Source organism: Sceloporus occidentalis, unplaced genomic scaffold, assembly GCF_023333645.1.
Source record: "Sceloporus occidentalis isolate IW3139 unplaced genomic scaffold, rSceOcc1.0.p SCAF_64, whole genome shotgun sequence".
NCBI classification, from domain to species: Eukaryota; Metazoa; Chordata; class Lepidosauria; order Squamata; family Phrynosomatidae; genus Sceloporus; species Sceloporus occidentalis.
In genome coordinates, this window is record NW_028317044.1 from 1,081,517 (window position 1) to 1,104,008 (window position 22,492).

The 22,492-nt window shown below is 49.8% G+C and overlaps 1 protein-coding gene across 1 annotated transcript in view; it reads left to right on the forward strand.

Moving 5' to 3' along the window:
• Positions 1 to 1,054: 1,054 nt before the first annotated feature.
• The window catches only part of RNF43 (ring finger protein 43), a 31,193-nt gene continuing 9,755 nt past the window's right edge, over positions 1,055 to 22,492 (forward strand). The window contains exons 1-2 of the mRNA XM_089493450.1: positions 1,055 to 1,297; positions 18,549 to 18,671. Coding sequence (XP_089349576.1) covers positions 1,055 to 1,297; positions 18,549 to 18,671 — 366 coding nt within the window. The remainder of the gene's footprint in view (positions 1,298 to 18,548; positions 18,672 to 22,492) is intronic.

A 22,492-nucleotide genomic window follows, 5' to 3' on the forward strand; every position in this document is an offset into this window, starting at 1 on the left:
TTCCTCCCCCCCTTTTTCCCCTTCCCTCGAGCCGACTGATGCCTATGACTTGTCTACGGTTGCAAAGATTTCCTGCGGAGCATATTTCTTTTTATTGTTTTGGATGCCTTTGTATCTGTTTTCGCTAGCGCAGGTCTAAAAGCGGATATATTAATTCCGAGGTTTGCACAGGAATGGGATAAAAAAACAGACACACAGGTGTCTGTTTGCAGTTGTTTTTCCTGTTTGGGGCCTTTTGAAACTTCCGAGCATCTGAGAAATGTATATGATTTTTTCCTTGCGTGAATTTTGGGAGCCGCAGAGAAGATGCCGTCTGTGTCAAGAAGGAGAAATCAATGAAGATTTCAACCTAGGAGACTTATTTTAACACTCGGTGCCCAGGTGAATGAGGAGTCAGCGCTGGAGAGACACAGGGATAAATAAAGAAGTCAATGACAATTTAACCAGAGGAGGGGAACCTGGGTTCAATGTTCTTGTTTTACAAATGGAAGCCTTACCTTTGAATGCGTGGCGTCCAGTAGACAAAAGGAGTTAACATTATCAGAGGAGAAGTGCATCCAAAGGGCAACGCATGGGTCAGAAGTCAACAAGGGCTTTTGTGGCCACCTGATATCGGGTCATTTGGCCCTGTTTGCTGTCTGAGGATATCAGAGCCTAAAAGGATTGGAGACGCACCAGACTGTCTTCCATGGGGAGCGGTCTCAGCCCAGCTCCAACACTCCTCCTAGGAGGACCCAAGACATCTTTGCCCCCTGCGCCGTTCATGCACCCTGGGTCTGGTTTGCCCCGTCTGGCTTCATCTGGAGAAGGACGAGGACCTGATTTGGGGCGCTTGGGGTTGAGAAGCCCCAGGCCCTGACCCACACACGTGGCATGAAGAAACCCGTGGCAGCGAAGGGGAGGCGAGTAGCTCTCCAGGCCTGTCGCATGCGTTTGCCCCGCTGAGGGCTTCTAATCCTCAACAATTTTGCCTGCTGTCGGAACCTGCTGGTGGGGTTGAGGAGACATTCCTGAGCACTATGTGTGGCCAGAGTGCACTGCTGCAGCTGGGAGCATGAGTGCTGGCCCCCAGCTACAGCTGGCAGTCCTCTGGCCTTGGCTGTTCATGGCTACGCTGCAGGTGCGGCTCGGCTACTCCGGACTGGCCCTGGCGGCGGCGGCGGCCATGGAGGCCGAGCGGTCTTTGGCTCAGAAGGCCATCATCCGGGTGATTCCTCTCAAGCTGGAGCCCCTCATGTTGGAGGGTGTCTTTGCGAGCGTCGCAGAGGTCACCCCGGCAGAAGGGAAGCTGCTGCAGGTAAGCGGAGTCTTCTTCTCTCCTGTCTGTACTGTCCAAAAGGGCCTGACACTGGCTGAAAATATGGCTGTTCTGTCACATAACAAAAGTCATCATTGAATGGAGTTGTCTTTGCTAAGAGTGTGTGTATTTGTTACTTTCTTTTTAAGTATGCCTCCAATTTGAGTCGGAAGGCATCTTAAGAAGACATTAACTTTGATATGACTGAAATATGAAGGTGCAAAACATATCAGCCGTCTTTTCTGTTGTGGTCTTCCTCCACTACCCATTACATTCACCAATACTCCTTTTCAAGATAAGGAACACTTCTAGGCTTCCAAATGTGCGCAATTGCCCCTGCTTTTCCCAAAGAGCCACCTTCCAAAGAGACGGCTAAGCATCCGCTCATCTTGAATTCCCAGGATGAGTTGGACTCTCCATCCTCAGGTTCTCCCTCCCTGGGATCACGAGGGACAGGGGTCTTCTCCCGGTCCAAAGGGGAAGAAGCGATGCTCTGCATCCTCCCTCCTTTGTGGAGTTGCGTCTGTTTGGAGGAAAGCAGCACAGCTGCTGGCCTGCCTTCGTGCGCCGTCTTGCCTTGCAACCTGTGACTCACCTCGCAGGGTCCTCACATGACTCGGATGCATTGTTCGGGAGCGCAGGAGCTCCAACCCAGGCCATATCTTACAAAACCGCCTTTGGAAAACCCTGGCGGGGTGGCAGAATTGTGCATGGCGGAAGCACCCGTGGGTACACTGAGCTAGAGCATAATTTGGATCAAGGTGGTTGCACCTAGAAGTTACTTTGGGCACAGGGAGCATGAGCAAATCTTCCAGTTTTATGGAGGCCTGGCCATGTGTCTCCAGGTATATCCACAACCGCAGCACTTTGGTACCGCTTTTTAAGTGCCACAGCTCTGTCCTGTGGGCTTCCTGAGATTAGGCCTCTCTGCAAGAAACCCTTGAGGGCTATAATCCGGGTAAAGCCTATGTGCCTCCACAATCTCAGGTTCCATAGCATGGCGCCAAGGCAGATAAAGTGGTATCAGACCACTCCAGCTGTACAGTGCAGATACACTCTTGTCAGGCCAAGAGATCTAGGAATCGGTGCTTACAGATTACGACTGATGATGAATGTGAGAAAGCGTGTATATTTGGGAACGCTTTATCTGAACGGTGGGGGCAAGTAAGCTGCCGAGGGCGTGGGTTTGGAGGGTCTTATCCTTTTGGGGGGAGAGGGGTTAGAGGCCAGCGGCAGGGCACCTGGGAGGCCAGTGAAAGGTCACAGATTAAATCTCCCGCATCTCCAGTTCAAAGGGCTTCAGGTGAGCTGAGGAGACAACCCCCTTTGACAAACTGTCAATCAAGTTGGTGAGTCAGGATCGTCCCAGACTTGGCATTTTCAGAGCCAAACCGTGAGTTCTAGAGGCAGCCTCTGGTCATGATGCCCTAAGTACCAATTGCAACCACTTACCTGAATGGGGAGCCAGGATGAGTAACGTTTAATCTCACCTTGCTTCTAGCCAGAAAGTGGATGCAGAGCAGGACGGAGGGTGAACCTGGCACCAACAACAACTGGGAAGGAAAGAGTAACCTAACTATAAGTGAATGCATACAGAGTGTCTTTGCAAGATGCAGCAGCCAATGGATGAATGCTTGGATGCTGCTGCTCTTCCAGCTGAGCTGGAGATTTGCACCTAGTCCTTTTCCTCTTCCCTGGAGCATCTGCACCCTGGTCTCCTGCCCAGAGGTGATCTATGAAAGATCTGGCAGTTGTAGATGCCTTGGACCCAGTTCTGAGGGAAATCCATGAAGTACATAAACCAGTTAGAGAGAGAGAATGTTCTGGGCTACTTGGCCAAGGCTCCTGAACCTGCAGAAGGTGGCAGCTTCATAGGAACAGGCATGCATTTTTGGGGGGAGAGCTCCATGGCTCAGTGGTGGGGCACATCTTGGACCGTTTCTGACACCATCCAGGAGAAGATTCCAGGCTTCCTAATAGACTTATTTCTGAGATTTGTTGTTGTTGTTGTTGTTGTTGTTGTTGTTGTGTGCCTCCAAGTCATTTCTGACTTACGGCGACCCTAAGGGGATCACAGGGTTTTCTTGGCACGTTTCTTCGAAGGGGTTTTCCATTGCCTTCCCTTGAGGCTGAGAGAGTGTGACTTGGCCCAGGTCACCCGGTGGGTTTCCATGGCTGAGCTGGTCTGTCCTAGTCCAATGCTCAAACCATTACACCTTGCTGGTTTCATTTTTGGCAATGGTGGTTGTTGTTGTTGTGTGCCTTCAGGCCATTTCCGACTCACAGCAGCCCTAAGGCAAACACATCATGGTCCTTTCTCTGCAGGATTGTTTCACAAGGGCTTTGCCTTTGCCTCCCTCATCTGATCTCGGAAGCGACGCAGGGTCAGCTCTAGTCCGCACTTGGATGGGAGACCACCAGCTACACTGGTATAGTGCAATTATTCCACTTGAACTGCAATGGCTGACTCTTGTGGAATCATGGGATTTGTAGTCAGAAGAGGGGAATTTAGACTTCTTAGCCAGAGATCTTTTAGGCTTCAATAAACTGCAGACCCCGGAATCCCACAGGAGGCAGCTATAGCGGTTAAAGTGGAATAAGAGTACTATAAAAGTGTAATGTAATACAGTCCTATTTCAGAGGAAGGAACTGACCAAACCATAAGAAAGCCCTATGAAATCAATGGGGCTACCATAAGGCAACAGATGACTCGAAGGTGCATATACACACACTGCATAGACACTACAGCCCTTGTAACAAGAGCAACTTGCGATTGTGGGTCCAAATTCTTCTTCCGATAACTTGGAGGCAAACGTCTGCCATTCCTCTTTCCAGGTCCACAAAACAGTATGAGCAAAATGGGTTTGGTGCTTCTTTGATAATCCAAAGTCAGAATAAGTCCGCTCTTCTTGCACTCGTTCCTGGCGATTTTGATGGACCCTGAGCAGGGGACGTTGCCCCAGATCAGACCCGACTCTCTCCGCCGATGTTCCCTTTGACAGCGATTAATATCATTCGCAGCCATCCGTTCCCACTTTCCTTCCCGTGTAATGCGCACGTTGCATGTGCAGGTAATGAAGTTAGATGTGTTCCTGCGCATAGTAGCAGCAGGGATTGCGTGGAAAGAGTAGGGATCGGTTCCTGGAAAACTGAAAAGCAGTTCATCGTGTTCTCGGGAAACATTTTATCCAGGACTAACAATACGAAGACGCGAGATGAAACAGCCGGGTCAGGTAAGCCAAAAAAAGGTTTGTGCCTTGTAGAGACCACTTGAAAGCTTCTTCAAAAATGGGTTTCTTTGCTTTCATCAAGTTTTGATATCATTTATGGTTTGATGATGAAATAGGAAGGAATTCAGGAGGCAGCTACTATTTGCCTTGCCATCTTGGCCCCACTCTGAGGACGCTTGGCCACATGGGTGAAATGTTGGAAGGTATGCATCACCTGTGTGCCATGCGCCGTTTGGAGAGCCCAAAGGGACAGGCCTCTGTCCCCAAGGAGTGTGCAACCTGAAATCCAACCCAGAGGAAACTGGGAAAGAATGCGCAATGCCGTGACACGGTTGGTTTTGTGCACCTTCCCACCATCTCCAACTTGGCTCTAAGGCAACCCTATCAAATCTTGGCAAGATTTGTTCAGTGGGGCTTTGCCTTGGCCTTTCTCTGAGGCTGAGAGAGTGTGACCTGCCCAAGGCCTCCCAGTGGGCTTTGAACCCTGGTCTCCAGAGTCATAGCTCCAAGCACCATATCTTAACTTCTTCTTTGTGGTCTTTGTGAGTCACACCATTCCAGATTCCCAGGTGGCCATTACGGTTACAGGTATGCAACCTGGCCTTGCAGAGCATCCTTTCCTCCCTTACACTTTCCCTCTCCTCCTTTTGCTCTCTTGTTTCATCTTTGCCCTCCCTCTGCTTCCTTGTGCTCTCCTCCTCCTCCTCTTCCTTTACCTTTCTTCTCTTCTTCTTTCTCAACCTCTTCTACTCCTCTTCATTTCCTCCCTTTTTAATCTGTTTCTTTCTCTTTTTCTCCTTTTTCTTCCGCCTCCTCTTCTTCTTTTCCCTCTCTTCCTCCTCCTCCTTCCTTATACAACCTTCCTCCTTTCCTTCCTTAGGTTCTCCTTCTTTTTCCTCCTCCTCCTCCTCCTCTTCCTCTCCTCCTCCTGCTCTCCTATTTTATCTTTTCTTTCTCTTCTTCTTCCTTATGCTCTCCTCTTCTTCCTCTTCCTTTTTCTGTCTGCATCTTTTCTCTCCTCTACCTCCTTATGCTCCCCTCCTCTTCTTCTCCCTTTTTCTTCCTTTCTTCATCTTTCCCTTCCTCTTCTTTCTCAAACTCTCCTCCTCCTTTTCCTTTCCTCTCTTTCTTTCTCGTCTTCATCTCTCTTTTCTTCCTGTTCTCCTCCCCCTTTCTCTTCTTCCCTCCTTTACCACCTTCACCTTCATCTTCCATGGACAATCCTTTCTTTTCCTCTTTCCTATTCGAAGGGCAATCATGATGTAGATGTCACTGTGTCTGCAGAGATATTAGGAATAAGATTTCCAGCAGTTGGGAGCAGAGGTCGGCACGATGGCATGGGGGTAGCAGAACGGGGGGCAGGGGTTCAAAAGGATGAAAATGATCTACATTATGGGTGCATCTACATGGTAGAAATAATGCACCCCTTGAAGTGCTGTAGATGCTGGAATGAGTAGTTTTGCAAGGTCTTTGGCTTTTCCTCTCCAAGAGCACTGGTGCCTCACCAAACTCCAAATCCCAGGATTCTGTAGGAAGGAGCCCTGGCAGTTAAAGTGGTATCAAACTGCATTATTTCTACACTCTAGATGCACCTGTTAGTTAGCTTCTGTCACCCAGTTGTGCCAAGGCTCACCCTTCACTTTAGAGGACTCCTCCTCCTCCTCTTCCTTCTCCTTGTTGGAAGGAGTTCCTTCGATGCTCCATGTCAGGAGCGCTGGCATTCCTAGGAGCCTGATAAGATCACTCATAATTGGCTTTTCGTTTCTTCACTCTTGAAAGGGATCAGTTAACAAGTCCCAGCAGCCCCATGACTGGTTGAGCATGAAAAGCAGCCGGTCAGATGGTGGAAACCAAAGGGGAACAGAGGCCTAGACGGATCAGAGCCATCCACCCCATAAAGAACCATAGAACCGTAGCGTCGGGAAAGACCCCAGAGGCCATCCAACCCAAGCCCTTAAAGTTACTGACAAGAAAGACTCCATGCTCCTTATATGTAGGTGACTTTCTGAAGGATCTAAAATATGGCCGCCCCAACCGTTGTTGCAACAGGACTCACCTTCCACTACGCTCCCAGATATTAGGACATGGAGCAAATGAGTTCAGCCCGCCATGTTTAGATATTGGAAGGGGTGTCATAATAGTGAGGATGGAGCAAGCTTGTTTTCTGCAGAGACAAAGACAACAGAGCAATGGATGCAAAATGCAGGGAAAGAGATCCCACCTCAATCTCAGGAGGCACTTTCTGATGGTAAGACCTTCCCAACCGTTCAGAGAGTGGAGAAGTCCTTTTCTCTAGAGGATGGAAGTGCTTGGATTGTGTTTTCCTTCATGCAGAATAGAGTTGGGTTGGATGAGGATCCCTTCTGATCCTACGATTCCATGCTCTTTGTGGCTCAAGGGAGCAGATATTGATCTCCTCATTTCACCTGTCTTAGTTTCCAAACAGGAAGAATATGTGTGATGTGCATGTGTGTGTGTGTGTTTGAATTTACGTTTTTAAATCGATGGTGTGCGTTTGATTCTATGCCGCCCTTTTCGGTCCATGCCTTCAAGTCATTTCCAGTTTACGATGACCCTAAGGCAAACGTATTTCGGGGTTTCCTTGGCGAGATTTGGGCAGAGGAGGTTTGCCACCATAGTCTGCGGCTGAGAGAGTGTCATTTACCCAAGATCGCCCAGCGGGTTTCCATGGCTGAGCAGGGATTCGAACCCTGGTCTCCAGAGTCCGACACTCAAACCACTACCTGTTCCTCTCTCTTTGGACAGAGGCAAGCTGTCCATATTTTAACAAGCGAATCAATGTTTAGGTTCTCATTTGCTGACTGCTTTAACTCTTGATATCTGAGTGACGGCAATCGGCCAGCCTTCTGGAGATCTCTGGATTGCAACTCCCAAACTAGGGAAAGATGGGAGTCGCAGTCCCTGGGCATCTGGAGGGACTGCCTGATCTGCCTCTAGACCCGACCGAGGATGAAAGAGGCATTTCAAAGGCCTCCGGTCGTACTTTGTGCCTCAAAGCCCACGGATCGGTTAATAATTACACAAACCCGCCGTCAGGAAATGCACTCGGCGGCAGAAGGAACGTTAAAAGATAGCCATTTTGAAAGTCTTTATGAGCCGCGCTGGGTCCCAGGGTGATGTGCGCGCATGAATGAGAAGCCTTTTGCATTTTTAGACATGAAATAAAGATTGGGTCCAATGAAAATTTCAGAGCCAGGGAAGGTCAGGGCCTCCGTTGTGTTACAAGACGGGGAGCTTAGAGGGTTTAAAACATACAAAATCCCCCCCAAAGCGGAATCCGTCTCTTTACTCAGGTGCGCTTTTAACGTTTCGACATTGCGCAGAGGAAAACTGGGACACGCATGGTCAAGACGGCAAAAGTCGGGAACGAGGGGAAACAAGTCAGGAGAGGCTGCGGCAGTTTGCTTTTGCCGGAGCCAAACTGGGAAGGTTCAGAGTCCTCCCCTTCCGCTCTGCTCCATTAAGTCCTTTTGCAATTTCAACTCTGTTTGCAGCCATTGAAGGAAGCTGAGGATGAAAGAGGGAAGTGGGAGGAGGAGGGAGAAACCGGGACACTTTACAAGCAGCTGGAAAAGTGGGATGGTAGTTGGGAAGGTATGCTTTAGGCAATGAAGTGGGTATGTGAAAGGGACCTTTCATGGGCGGGTGGTGTGTTTTCTTTTGTACATAATGGTATGCTTTTTAAACAGTGGTTTAATTCAGGGGCGTTTTAAAAGCACCGTTTGCTTTAACTTGTTTTTGTAGGCCCTATTGAACCAATAGAGTTGAAAGCATGACCGGCTAAGGTGCTGTTTGCCACCAAGTGAACTTAGTTTAATGGTAAACCTGCGGATAAGAGACCGCTCCAAGAGCCCTCGAGTGCATCTTCTACACTAAGGCAGTTAAAGCAGTGTCCAGATGCATTCATGCTGCAGTTTTCGACATCCTCTATTCACTTATACTGCAAGCTCCATTGGAGAGCAAAGCAGCGCATAAATCTAATAAATAAACCAATGCATCAGAAGAGCTAGAGCCACGCAATGTCTGAAAAGCGAGTTAAATCCACAGATATTTTTCAGAACAAGGAAAAAGTGTTCCTAAAAGAATTAAAAACTGGATCCAAACCTCCAAATCCTGGTGCTTTAGAGCCTCCTCCTGCTTCCCAAACCTTGAGCGAAGGAGCGTTTTTCAAAAGGATTGCACCGCCGCAAGGGCATGCAGGGGCATGCGCTGATATTCCTCACATTTTTCCCTTCTCCCCCCTAACAATTATTTCTTCTTTTCTTTAAACACACACACACAACCAGCACCAACCCACACACACACACAGGGCCTTCCAAGTTGGCTTTCCCTCCCTTCGCCTTTTGAAGTATCCCACAAAAAGGTGCCTCCGGTCCCAAGCGCAAAACATGTTTGGGATTGCAGGACGAAGCGAAGGAGGAAGGGAGGGAGGAATGGCAGGAAAGAGCGAATCCTAGAATTGGAAGACAGACCCCAAGGGTCATCCAGCCCAGCCCTTTTCTGCCATGAAGGAATTAAAGCCCTCCGAAAATGGCTGTCCAGCCCTCCAAAAAAGGAGGCTCCACCGCTCTTTGAGGCCGGAGCATCTTCCGTTGTTGAACCGCTCTTATGGTCAAGACGTTTCCTCTAATCTTTAGGTGGAATCTCTTTTCCTGTAGTTTGCATCCATTGCTCCATCTCCTTTCTCCAGATGCATTCTTAATATAGCACTCTGCTTGGCAACAGCACAAACCCCTCTGAAGGAACATGCCAAGAAAACCCCATGATAGGTTCGCCTTAGGGTGCCATAAGTCGGAAACAACTTGAAGGCGCACAACGCTTTTTTTGGATGTGAAAGGCATGCGCCGTCACAAATGCTGCTGCATGGCAGAGCCAGGGAGATTCTTGTTCAGTATGTGCAGAGGTTTGGGGTTCCTAGGCTGGCCAGCACCAGTCACCTGGATAGGAAATAGATACCACACAACCCAGTCTGTTGAAAGAGACCAGTTGTGGGGGAACATGGGACTCGTTCCCCTACTGTCTCCCCAGTTGACTTCTCTCTGTTCGTCAGAGGCCTCTGCTTGTCTCAACGTAGATCCTACACAGGGCCTACCTACATAGAAGTCTTCCTTAGAAAACCCTACTGAGAAGTCTCACTTAAAAGAACCAACTTAGAAGTCTACTTAGGAGACCCTACTGAGAAGTCTTACTTAGGAGACCCTACGGAGAAGTCTCACTTAGAAGAACCAACTTAGAAGTCTACTTAGGAGACCCTACTGAGAAGTCTTACTTAGGAGACCTTATTTAGAAGTCTCACTTAGAAGAACTGACTTAGAAGTCTTACTTAGAAGACCCTACGGAGAAGTCTCACTTAGAAGAGCCAACTTAGAAGTCTACCTAGGAGATCCTATTGAGAAGTCTTACTTAGAAGACCCTACTAAGAAGTCTCACTTAAAAGAACCAACTTAGAAGTCTACTTAGGAGACCCTACTGAGAAGTCTTGCTTAGGAGACCCTACTTAAAAGTTTTATTTAGAAGACCCTACTGGGAAGTCTTACTTAGAAGACCCTACTTAGAGGTCTTACTTAGAAGACCCTACTGAGAAGTCTCACTTAGAAGAACCAACTTAGAAGTCTACTTAGGAGACCCTACTTAAAAGTTTTACTTAGGAGACCCTACTTAAAAGTTTTACTTAGGAGACCCTACTTAAAAGTTTTACTTAGAAGACCCTACTTAGAAGTCTTACTTAGAAGACCCTATTGAGAAGTCTCACTTAGAAGAGCCAATTTAGATGTCTACTTAGGAGATCCTACTGAGAAGTGTTACTTAGAAGCCCCTACTGAGAAGTCTGACCAGCCATGAAGGAACGCATTGGGACTTGGCTCTCCCCGGCAGTCCATCCTCTGGCGCATGTCAAGGAGCGCTACGGATGTCGGCTGCCTGGAGCGCGCGCAGGGTGCCTCTCCCTCCAGGCCGGTTGAACACCTTTGAGGATTAAGGTCAGGGTATATCCGGGCGGAGGCTGGGACTGGCAGACTGTGGTTACAGCTACCGGCGAGCTTGAAAGGCTTGAGAGGCTGGATTAGATCAATACAGAGGAGGGAGAGAGATCCTCCTGCAGATAGAGGTTTTATACGGAGCCTCCATCTTCAGGAGCCGCGTACCTCAAGATATCAGACACCGGAGGAGAAACAGACGGCAAAAGGGTGCTTTGAGAGCCACTACAAGAAATGGATCACTAGGTACCCAGCTTGGTTGTATAGATCTTGAAAAGGTATGGCTCGCTCTTACAGAAACGGTTGTCCTGCGGCATTTGCTTTCCTTGTTCATCACCCAAACTCAAGACAAGGGGCCACTATTGGGACAGAAATACGGAGGAACATAACTGGCAAAGGGGTCAGGCAAGGCCGCATTTCTTCACCCGGCGTGTTTAATTTATGTGCCGAACACATCATACGCAAAGCAGGATTAGATTCCAAGGGAGGAGGTGTGAAAACTGGAGGCAGGAACATCAGCGATTTAAGATATGCAGATGACACCAGGCTGCTAGCAGACGAGAGCAAAGGCTCGGAACGGTTACCAAAGAAAGCCAAGGCGGGTTTACAGCTGAACATGACGGCAAACAAAAAAACCATGACTTCAGATCATTTTCATAACCCTAAAGCAGATGTTGAAGGCATCAAAATAATTCAAGGTTTTCCATACTTGGACTCAGTCATGAATCAGAGCGGAAACTGCAGCAAAGAAAGAAGATGGAGCACTTGGAAAAGCAGAAACGGAGGAGCTGGACGAGATCTGGATAGGTAAAAATACCTGTACATCATTGAATACTAAAATTAGGATGGTCGATGCCATCCTAGTTCCCATTTCTATGCATGGTTGCAGAAGCTGGACAGTGGAGAAAGTCAATAGGGAAAAAATCAACTCCTTTGACGATGCTTGGAAAGGCGGGAGGAGAAGAGGACAACCATATTCCAGGTGGATAGACTCAATCTAGGAAGCCATGGCTGTGAGTTTGCAAGGGTTTGCAGGAGCTGTGGATGACAGGGGGACTTGGAGGTCTCCATTTATGGAGTCGCCATGAGTCAAAGTGGACCTTAAAGCAGTTAACAACCGCCTTGTGGACCACCAGGACCTGAATCGGTTCTGGACAGGGACAGGGAGAGTTTGCAAGAGCTGTAGATAACAGGGTGACTCGAAGGTCTCCATAAGTCAAAGTGGACTTTAAAGCACCACCTGAATTGGTTTGGGACCGAGACAGTGAGAGTTTGCAAGAGTTTGCAAGATGATAGGGGGATTTGTAGGTCTCCACTCATGGGGTCTCCATAAGTTGAAATGGACCACCAGGACCTGAATCAGGCCTGGACCATGTAGGTCTCCATTCAGGGATCGCCACAAGTTGAAGTGGAGCTGGTGGACCACCAGTTCTGGACTGGGACAGTATGAGCTTGCATGGTTTTGCAAGAGCTGTAGATGACCGAGCGGTTTGGAGGTCTTCATCCATGGGGTCGCCGTAAGTCCAAGCGGGCCTTAAAGCAGTTAACAACCACCATGTGGACCACCAGGACTTGTGTCAGTTCTGGATTGGGACGTCGTCGAGGCCTCTTTCTCCCCCCGCCGCCGGCTTCTTCTTCTTCTCCTGGGTGTGTGTGACTTTCACAGGCCCTTGTTCCTTCCTTCTCCAGGGGCTGAGCAGGAGAGAAAGAGAGCAAGAGAGACGCACACACACACATTCCAACCCTTCGTTTGCCTATAAAACGATTTTCTTTTGTCGGTGGGAAATTTTTGCAGGGTGTGATCACCCAGGCAAAATAAAAGAAGGGCCTTTGAAGTGCGGGCGAGTTCCTTCGCAAGCCCCTGGGGGTGAGAATCAGATTCCTCCCTCTCCTGAGCTGGGCAGGCCTGTCGGTACAAGCCGGGGAAAAGCTGGAGGAGCAAGCCTGTGGCCCACAGCCATGCGAGGCAGGCAAGGAGACACAGCAGGAGGAGAAGAAGGCTCCCAGGAAGAGGCAGCATGGCGGCGCAGCCCAAGGAGGCACCTGCCTGGGACCGAAGAGGAGCACCTTCCTGGCCTGCCTGGACATGGCTTCCCTGGATGCGGACAGAGTGGTGGACACTCAGCCCCACCAAAACCATCTCTCAACATTGGACATGTGTGGCCAAGCAACATCAAGATGGCAAAAGTTGTCAGTGAGGAAAAACACACAAGCTGAGAAATGCCGCAGCGCTTTGCTTTGGCCTGAGCTGACTGGGAAGGGCAAGATTCGCCCTTTCCCTTGAACTGCGGCTGCAGAGTTTTATTTACTTGGGATTCAAGGCATGTTACAATCATTTAAAAAGACAGAGCTGAAACACAGATGACGAAAGTGAAACGTTACCGAATGGATGCCGTTTGGCACCACTTTCGCCAAAGACACCAGTCACAGATGCCGGCGAAACGTCAGGAATGAACTCTTCTAGAACATGGCCACAGAGCCTGAAAAACCTATAAAAAACCATGAATGTCAGCCATGAAAGCCTTAGACTTCACACCACTTTCACTGCCATGACTCCATCCTAAGGACTCCTGGAGTTCGTAGTTTTGTGCGATGTTTAGCTTTCTCTGTCAGAGAGCTGTGGTGCCACAACTATCTGCAAATCCCAGGATCCTGTAGGATGAAGCCATGGCAGATAAAGCGGCATCAGACTGAATCAACATCACCTTAATTGCCGTGGCTCAATGCTGTTGGGATAATGGGGTTTGCAGTTTGGTGTGCTGTTGCACCTTCCCTGCCGGAGAGCTCCGCTGCCACTAGGATGGATTCCCTAGGATGGAGCCATGACATATAAAGCAGTGTCACGTTGCCTTCGCTCTGCACCGTGGCAGCAGCCTGAGTTGCTATTTAATGGACTGCAAACTACTTTTGCACTTTGAAGCAAGCCAGGGGGAAAGTGGGAGGAAGAGAGAGAAACTGGGACATTTTTAAAATCAGCTGGGAAAGTGGGAAGGCAAAGGAATAATGTGGCAAACCGAGGCAGTTGGATGGCATTGCAGGTCCGCCAACAAACCGAGAGGCGAGCCAGAATCGCTTCCTCCTTGCCAAGGAGAAGAGAAAATAAACCATGCTGTGGCATCTTCCGTAAGCAATCTCGAGGCGCACTGTTGCATCCGCTGACACCCCAGAAAAAATATACATAGTGATAGCGGGTGAGGCCCCTCTTGTCCCATTGCCAGTCATGCCTTCATCCTGATGGCAAAGCTACATGGCTCCTCAGCATCCCTCTGCCTGCGTTTATGGGCCAGTTTACAGCCAGATCCATTTCAGTTCTCCTTTGCTGGTGTTTTTGTAAGAGAGACGCAGTTGAGATGGCAAGGTTGGCTTCCTTAGCTCTTAAGGGGTATTTTCCCTTCGCCGTCATGAATTCATTATATTTCCGTTTTGAGATGTGGCTCAAGTTTTCACCTACGAAATGTTGGCGGGTATGGGAGAACCCAAGAGCCAGCGTGGTGCAGTTAGTTTGAGTTGGACTAGGACTTTGGAGACCTGGGTTTCGAATCACTTGATCTTAGGAACGTCCCACTCTCTCAGAGGATGGCAATGGAAAAACCCCTCAGAGACAATCTTGCCAAGCAAACCTTGTGAAAGCAAGTCACACTCGCTCAGCCTCAGAGGATGGCGATGGCAAATCCCCTCTGAATAAATCTTACTGAGGAAACCTCATGATAGGGTCGCCATAAGTTAGAAATGACTTGAAGCCATCTTCTCTCAACCTCAGGGGAGGATGTGACAACCCTCCTCTGAACAAACCTTTCCAAGGAAACCCCAGGATAGCTTGACCTTAGGTTGGAAACAACCTGAAGGCATGCAACATCCAGACGCAGGGTCGTTTTTGGGTTGCCGTATGTTGAAAAACAGGTTGACATTATTTTGTTGCCGTTGCATGACTTGTTGTTGCATGACCAAGTAAAGGTGACTCGACCCAATTCGCAATGTCGGTTGCAATGCTCTCCCCTCTGAGTCTGCCATGTTGAACGGCCGCTGGGGTTCCCCCTTTGGATTCAATCCTGACTCCTTGGGGCTCAGATGGTGTCCCCTTCCAATGGAGAGAGGAGAAGGGGATGGTGTCTCCAGAGCCACATTGGGCCTCTTCCTCCCAGAGAGAGCCAGTGTGCCAACCCAACCGGCGGCTCCACCTTGAGCGTCGGCATCTCTCTCTGAGGTGCATTGGACGGCCTCCAAGCCAGGCATGGAAAAGGGTTGTTTAATAATATCTGATGGGCGGGTAAGAATTTGGGCAAGCGGCCAAGGTACACATCGCCTGTAATCGTTAACTCGGTCTGTAAACAGTTCAAACGGCACTGGAGAGGCCATCGGGTATTACATTAGCGGGCGCTGCTTTTTCATCTCGCCCGCTCCGGGTCCCTGCTCCTTGGTCCCGCTGGCGGGTGCTGCCAGGGCCGGACCCAAAAAGGCCTCGCAGGGAGGGCGTCGTGGGGTGGCAGAGGAGGAGGAGGAGGAGGAGGAAGAGGAAGGCCAGCCCGGCCCGGTTTGGCTCGGCTTCTTCCTCTCTGGGTGGCACAAAGGAACCCGCCTGCCAAGGGCTGACCTTCAGAGCTGCAGTGCCAGAACGAGGGGCAAAAATCCCGAGGGCTTTTGTGTTTTGCACCTGGTCCAAGTCCAGGATAAACAGGAGGGAGAACAGGAGAGAGGACAGGATAACAAGAGTGGCCCATGGGGGACCAGGGTTGCCCATCTTTTGCTTTTATGCACAGCATGGGCACATAGGGCACAGTTCCACCATTTGGAACTATGGAATGGGAGAGCTGCCAAGGGTCACAAGGATCGTCTAGACCGACCCACTGCCAACACGAGTGTCTAGGGCTGCCATGGCTCCATGCTGGGGTCTGTAGTTTATCATGGCACCAGAGCTCCCTGACAGAGAAAGCGAAGGCTGCATCTGCACTGCAGAAATAATGCAGCTTGACGTTGCTTAAACTCCATACAATCAAATTCTGGGGTCTGTAGTTGGTTGTGGCACTGGACCATCCTGATGGGGAAAGCTGCGTATCCCACAAAGCTACCAAACCATGGCAGTTAAAGCAGTGCCAAATGGCATTGTGTCTGTAGTGCGGATAGAGCCTCGGTTGTGCCATTTGTGAGCAGATGGCCAGAGCTTGGGAAACTAACCTCTGTGGCTTATTTCTCCTCTAGTGTCACATTTCCAAGCGGACGATGCCACATCCTTGAAGGCTGCATTGTGCAGGGAAAAAGAGGCACACTGGTAATATCTTGGTGCTACAGCTCCCAAAATGCTGGCTGGGGATTGTTGCATGGAAAACTTCCTTTTCCAAACTTTTGAAGACATATCCTCCAACATTTCATGGTACACTGTACACTGGTAATAGCCTGATAGTACAACATACAGAATATTGGGGGGATGTTTTGGCCTGGAAAAGTTACTTCTCCAAGCTCAGAATGGAACATCCTCAAACATTGCATGATGGAAAACGGAGATGCAATAGTAACATCCTGGTACTGCAACTCACAACATGCCAATTAGGAGTTGTAGCATGGAAAAGCCACCTTTACAAACTCTTGGTTGCACCCTTCTGATGTTTCATTGTGCAGAAGCCAGGGACACAGCCACAGCTCTGATACTACAGCACCCAGAATGATGGCTGAGGGTTTGTGAGAGAGATAACCCCCCAAAGTTGCTTTCCCGAGCTTTACATCCTTGCTTCATAGCCTCTCTGATGTGGGGAACTGGCAATGCTTTCCACCCGGGGGCTGGCACTATAGTTGTGCCCATTGCTACAGCGCTTTCTTTCCTGGAAACTCTCCGCGGATGGGCATCTGACGGCTCAGCAACCAACGTCGTCCCAGGGGCCACCATTTAGAGCACCGCTGCTGTAGGTGAGACACCTGCCAGCATTTCAGGGTGCTCTGGGAGCACCCCAAATCTTTTCATGCCAAGGGAAGACCTGAAACCAACACGCCTTTGTATATGGCAAGGCAAGGGAACCTAACTGAGTATCTTGCTTTGCCCAATATTCCAGCCACGGTTCGTGGGCCCTATCTTTTGCCTTTAATGATGAGACCAGGGGAAATCGCACCCGCAACCTCTGCCGTGCAAACAGCTTGAAACCCAGACGCAGTTGTTCTTTCCTCCATTCGAGGCCTGTTTCTGGCCGTGGTCCCTTGACTCTCCCTCTCACCTGCCTTCCGCCCGCTTGTCAAAGCCAAGAGGATGTTTGTTCTTTGCCGTTCGAGATAGGCGAGAAAGGACCTAATTGTCTCGCAGTTATCGGCCGTTCAAAAGTATCTCCCCGGCAGCTGCAGGGTACGAAATGGTCAGCTGGGCCATTAGCGTCCCTGCATGCCCACCGTAGACCCACATGCGCACTGGAGACATTGGCACCATTAGGGCACCATTAGGGTAGGACTTTGGAGCCACAGCTAGGGGACTTTGGAGCATCCTTCCCCAAATTCCCCCAGGGCTGGCTCATTTAACCCCTTCTGTTTCAAGCTAAATAGCATAATAGAGTCAGACGGGACCCCAAAGGGCATCTTTTCCAACCCACCACGGTGCACCCACATTGCAAGGAGCTGAAGTCCAGCACCATTGAGAACTGCTGCCCTAGAGCAGTTATGCACAGCATGGGCACACAGGGCACAGCTCCACCTTAGCAGTGAGTACTGTGTTGCAACTACAAACACCAAAGTACAATAGCATCCAAAATCCACAAAACACCAGTCCCTTTATGGGGCCAACCAAAATGCACCAAATACACGGTGCAAGCTTTTGAAGCTCTGCTGGCTTACCGCGCGGCACAAATGCACTCTGCGCGGAGAAGGAACACATTTAATGCAAACACACTAGCCACCTTTGGTTCTCTAGCCAAGGTTGACCCATGACCAAGCTTTTCTCTTCCCTCCCTTTGGTTGTCTTGGGGCAAAAGAGCCCAACAAAGAGGTCATTGGGAGAAACTTGCAAGAACGACCGATCAAAAAGCAAAGCAAAGATGCTCCAGTTTCCATGCCAGTGCATTGTCCATGCGCCTCTGTGAACCGCAAAGATTGCAAAGACCACCAGGTTGTGGAGAGAAGGGATATTTCCCCCGCGGTCAGAAGGATGATCTCATGAATAGGAAGAAAGTTCATTCTTGTTTGCTGTCAGGCTTTATGGCGGCCATAAAGTGGATTTATTGCCGCTAAGGTTAAGAACGCCTCTATGATTTCAGGTCACTCAGGTGCTGGGGGGGCCCTTGGGAGGATCGTCTCCTCCCTCTCTGCCAAATGTCCCTCTCTAGAAGACAGTAGTGCCTTGGCTTTGGTCCTCATCTCTTTCCCTGTCAACAAAATCTTGGAACGTGCAAAGCCTGGACGTTTTGCACATTTTGCGTGAATTGTGCTGGTATTTCTATGCAAAATTTTGGATGTGTTTTGCAGTTCCTCTGTTCCCCTTAGCAATGTTCGAAAAGTTACCCACTGCCATTGCAAAGAAGTAACTTGCTATGTAACTTGTTAGGCTCCCATCACTTTTTGTTACTGATAAGAGGAGGCCTGGGACCCCTTCTCCTCCCATTAGAAGGGAACGTTTGCAAATAACTAAACCACTACTTCTTACACTAGCAAAGCACATTGACGTTACTCATTATTTCCATGGGCCTCAGCCACTTTTTGGCTATTCCTTATGCATTTGACCGGTCACAAGTGTAGTCCACAAGAGCGTACGCTGCAAATTTGTTTTCCCCAGTTAGTCTCAAAGGCATTACTAGATTCCTTTATGTCTTTCCATCCACTTTAATGTGAATCTAGTATGCAATTCTAGCCCTTTGAATAGACTTGTGTCTAATAAGATTTTACCGAGCGAAGACCCCACTGCTCAGTCGATGTGTGACGGAAAGTGAGAAAGCTCCATTGTAAGTCCTTTGCACTGCGATGTTTGACTGCATGCCAAGTGTCGCAGTGCGGCCTCACCCCCAAAGCGGTTTCCTTGCACTCGGCTCTGCCTTGACTCCTTTTCCTTTCTCTCCCCAGTTCCACCCCTTGTCTCTCTGCAACACCAGCGAGGACGAGCACACCGTCCCCGGTTTCGTCTCCATCGTCAAACTGGAACGCCCCGACCTGGATCGCCATCCTTGCCTCTCGTTGGCCAACAAGGTAAGGGCTTTGCCAATCTCTATATATTTGGTGCTGGTGGAGAACGTCCCGCCCAAAACATTGCGATCAGCGACAAAGATCTTAAAAGGATTTGCTCACAACCCAAAGCAGGTGAGGCTGCGGTCATTGGCCTTGGCTCCAATGCTAATGCAGGACTGGCCCAAGATATCGTCCTGCTTGAGGCCAAGATGGCTTCCCGTCCTATTCCAGGTGCAAAACCCAATTGGACTGGCTGGGAATCTTCCTTCGCCACCCGGCCCCAAACGTACCCATTTTTGGTGGGTTTTTCAGGCTACGTGGCCATGTTCTATAAGAGTTTATTCCTGACGTTTCGCCAGCATCTGTGGGTGGCATCTTCAGAGACTACTGGCATGGAAGTGAGTGGGGTACATTCTCTGAAGATGCTAAAGCCACAGATGCTGGTGAAACATCGGGAATAAAGTCTTCTAGAACATGGCCACATTGCCCGAAAAACTCACAAATACAATGGATGCCGGCAGTGAAAGCCTTTGACTTCACATTCCCAGTCTGATTTCAGATTTGGTCCCTCGACTGGAGACCACTGGACCAGAAGGGATCTGCAGGCAAGGCTGGGGTGCCTTCACACTGTAGAAATAATGCAGTTCGACATCACTTTTCAGTGCTGTCACTCCATCTGATGGGATCTGTAGTTTGACATGGTCCTTCGCCTTCTCTGCGTGTCCTGATTTTTACTTTCTTTGCTGTGAGGGCATCTGAAGGAAGGAATAATTTTTAGGGTCCCACTGCCAGGCTTTGGAACAGGAATGCAGTTTTGCACTTTGCACTGGAGACGGTGGGTCTCTTGGATGGCGAGTGGATCTGCTCATGGATACAGACCTGAGGCTTGGATGATTGTATTTCGGCTTCTTTAAAAAAACATATACTCTTATTTTGCTGCAAAAAGAGACAGGCCCATGTTTTGCAAGGGCCAAGGTCCTGAGGCAGGGAAGGTAAAAGGCAAGGGCGTCATCTCCTCCGAGGGTTGAGTTTCGTAGATCAAAGGAAGGCGTGAAATTAGCCGGCTGCTGTGTCTTGCAACGTAGCCAAGTTCCTTCCATATATATTATATTCCTATTTGCCCTGCACTTTATTATGAGCCAACTCACCTGGCCCTCTCTTTGCTCGCCCAAAACCAGCAGCGTCTTCGGTGAAATTAAATTAAATGGTCATTTCCCTTGGAAACCTCTTTGGTTTTCATCCCGGAGGCAGGAGATGGGAGCCTTGTGTCAGCCTCTGCTTGTGTGCGCACTTACGCAACTCTTCTTTCTTCCAAAAGGGAGTCGTTTCTTTTCCGCAAGCTTGCCTTTCAGACCTTATCTGGCCTTGCAGAACCTGAGCCGTGATGGTTTGCCAGAGTTTCTGGAGAGCTCAGGTCTTGCAAGGAGATGCGAAAAGATCTGCGTCCGCTGCTGAATTTTCATTGTGAAATGGAGGAGGATGCTACTACATATTGTAATGATTGGGAGGTTGTTTTGTGCCTTCAAGGCACAAGATGTCAGAAGAAGGCCAAGGCAAATAAATGAATCGATTCAAAATGGACCCGCTCCAGCCGGACGGAGGGGAAACGTAAATCAATTCCGATCCACATCTGGTTCACACTTCAATTTCTCCGAGACGACACTGAGACGTGGGTTAAATGGATCTAGTGCATGGGCCCCCTCTCTGAATCGGTTCAGGTGCGAACCAGGGTCATTTAAACCAGTTCAAATCGATTTGCAACCTGGTTTAAAAAGTCATGGGAATGAGGCCCCGGAGGCCAGGTGAGCTGGTCCTGGAGTCCACTTTTCTTCCACAGAAGGTAGCCCTGGAGCAGCCGGAGAGTCGGAGGCCGCTTGGCCTTTGATCGGCGCAGCTGGGAAACGCTGCGCCTGACCTCTGACCCTCCCTGCCAGATGCACACCCCTGGCGCTCCAGGCGGGCCCTGTAATTGCGCAGCCCAACCTGCCTCGAAGAAGGAGAAGCAGAAGTGGATACCTGCTCACACACGCTCCCCAGGGACGCCCAGATCAAAGGCGGTGGGGAGGCTGAGATCTGGCTCCAACCCTGCACTTTGCTCATCAAACTTCCTCTCCTCTTCCTTCCTTCTGCGCCAGGCGGGACTCAGCTTAACCGCTTCTCTGCCAAAAACCAGCCGCCATCATTTGCTCATCTCCTGATGAGCTTGCCAGGCCAGAGGTGGGCGAGGAACCGGGTGCGAGGGTCCATGGAAGGGACCCCAAAGGGCCATCCAATTCAAGCTCCTTCTGCCATGCAAGAAGACACAATACAAGCCCTCCCTGCAAGATATCGCAATCCAAACCCTGCTTGAAAACCTCCAAAGAAGGAGACTCCAACACTCTCCGAGGCAGCAAACTATTCCGCTGTCAAACAGCTCCTACTATCCTGTTGTTTTTCTTTATTCTTGCATTCTGCATCCATTCCGGGGCTGCAGGACATAAGCCTCCTCCATTCCCAATAAGGCATCTGTTCAAATATTTCGTAGGATCATAGAGTTGGAAGAGACCCCCAAGGGGCCATCCAATCCAACCCCCTTCTTCCATGTGCAAATACAGAATCGAAGCACCCCCCGACGGATAGCTGTCCAGCCTCTGTTTAAAGGCCTCCAAAGAAGGAGACTTCGAGGGAGCGTCTTCCATTGTTGAACAGCTCTTACTGTCAGGAAGTTCTTCCTAATATTTCGGTGGAATCTCTTTTCCTGTAGTTTGCGCCCATTGCTCTGGGTCCTGTTCTCTGCAGAAAACAAGCTTGCTTCACCCTCAATATGATATCCCTCCATTTATCCAAGGGTCAGTGTTAAGTACTGTACTTTAACCCTCATAAAAACAGAAACCATCCCCTGATGGTTGTAGTGTCTCTCCTGGAAGCACTGTCTAACCCCCATCTATTCTTTCATCCATCCATCTTTCAAACAATATGCCTCCTGCGATTTTGCAAGTTCTTTGGCATTGCTTTCCTTTGCTTCATCCTTTAGATCCTTTGTTACATGCCCTTAAGTTTGACCCTCAACTTAATCCACAGGTTATATCAAAATCCTTAATTTTGGCCCCAAAACATGCTCTCGACTTATACATGAGGTCGATCTCTAGTATACAGTAATCCCTGATATATTGGGGTTGTTGGGGACGAGGCGGCCAAGCAAGTGCCTCTGAGCATGCGCAGCAGATTCCAAAAGGTGTCAAGCCTTTCGGCTACATCAGAGTCGATCCCTGCAGTGCAGCCTGCCACCCCTTTGCCTTGACCCATAGGAGAAGTAGTGACCCGCATGTTCCCAGAGCCATGCGCTCCTCCTGGTTGCAAGCCGTGTGGAACAACAACCCAGCCAGCCACCTGCCTTGGGCTGGGTGGGGAGGCTGGGCTCGCGGTTTGCGTCCCAGGGCCTTTGAAGCCCAGCCAGCAGCGGGTGGTTTTGAGGCCTGTTTTTGGCAGGGACCCAGTGCCAATGGGATCCAGGGGAGGGAGGCAAGGAAGGGAGGCAGGTGAGCCATAGCCGGCCCGGGCGGAAAGGGTGGGGAAGGGGGGGATTTAAGGTAGGCCGAGGGACGTGGCCGGGCTGCGGGCGGAGGGGGAGCAGCCCTGCAAGGCTCCTGCGACTCCTCTCTAGGGAACACAGGAGGCTTTTGTTCCATCCAGACAGGGAAAGAAGCCAGGCAGGAGGGGAACATGGCAAGGCGGAGTTGAACTTGCAAGGCTGGCTGGTTGACTCCCTGAGCAAAAAAAGAGGCGACAGAGAGCTGCGCACACCTTTGCACACCCTCCGACTTTTCGCAGATGGGAACTGGGACACGCGTGGCGAAAGTGGT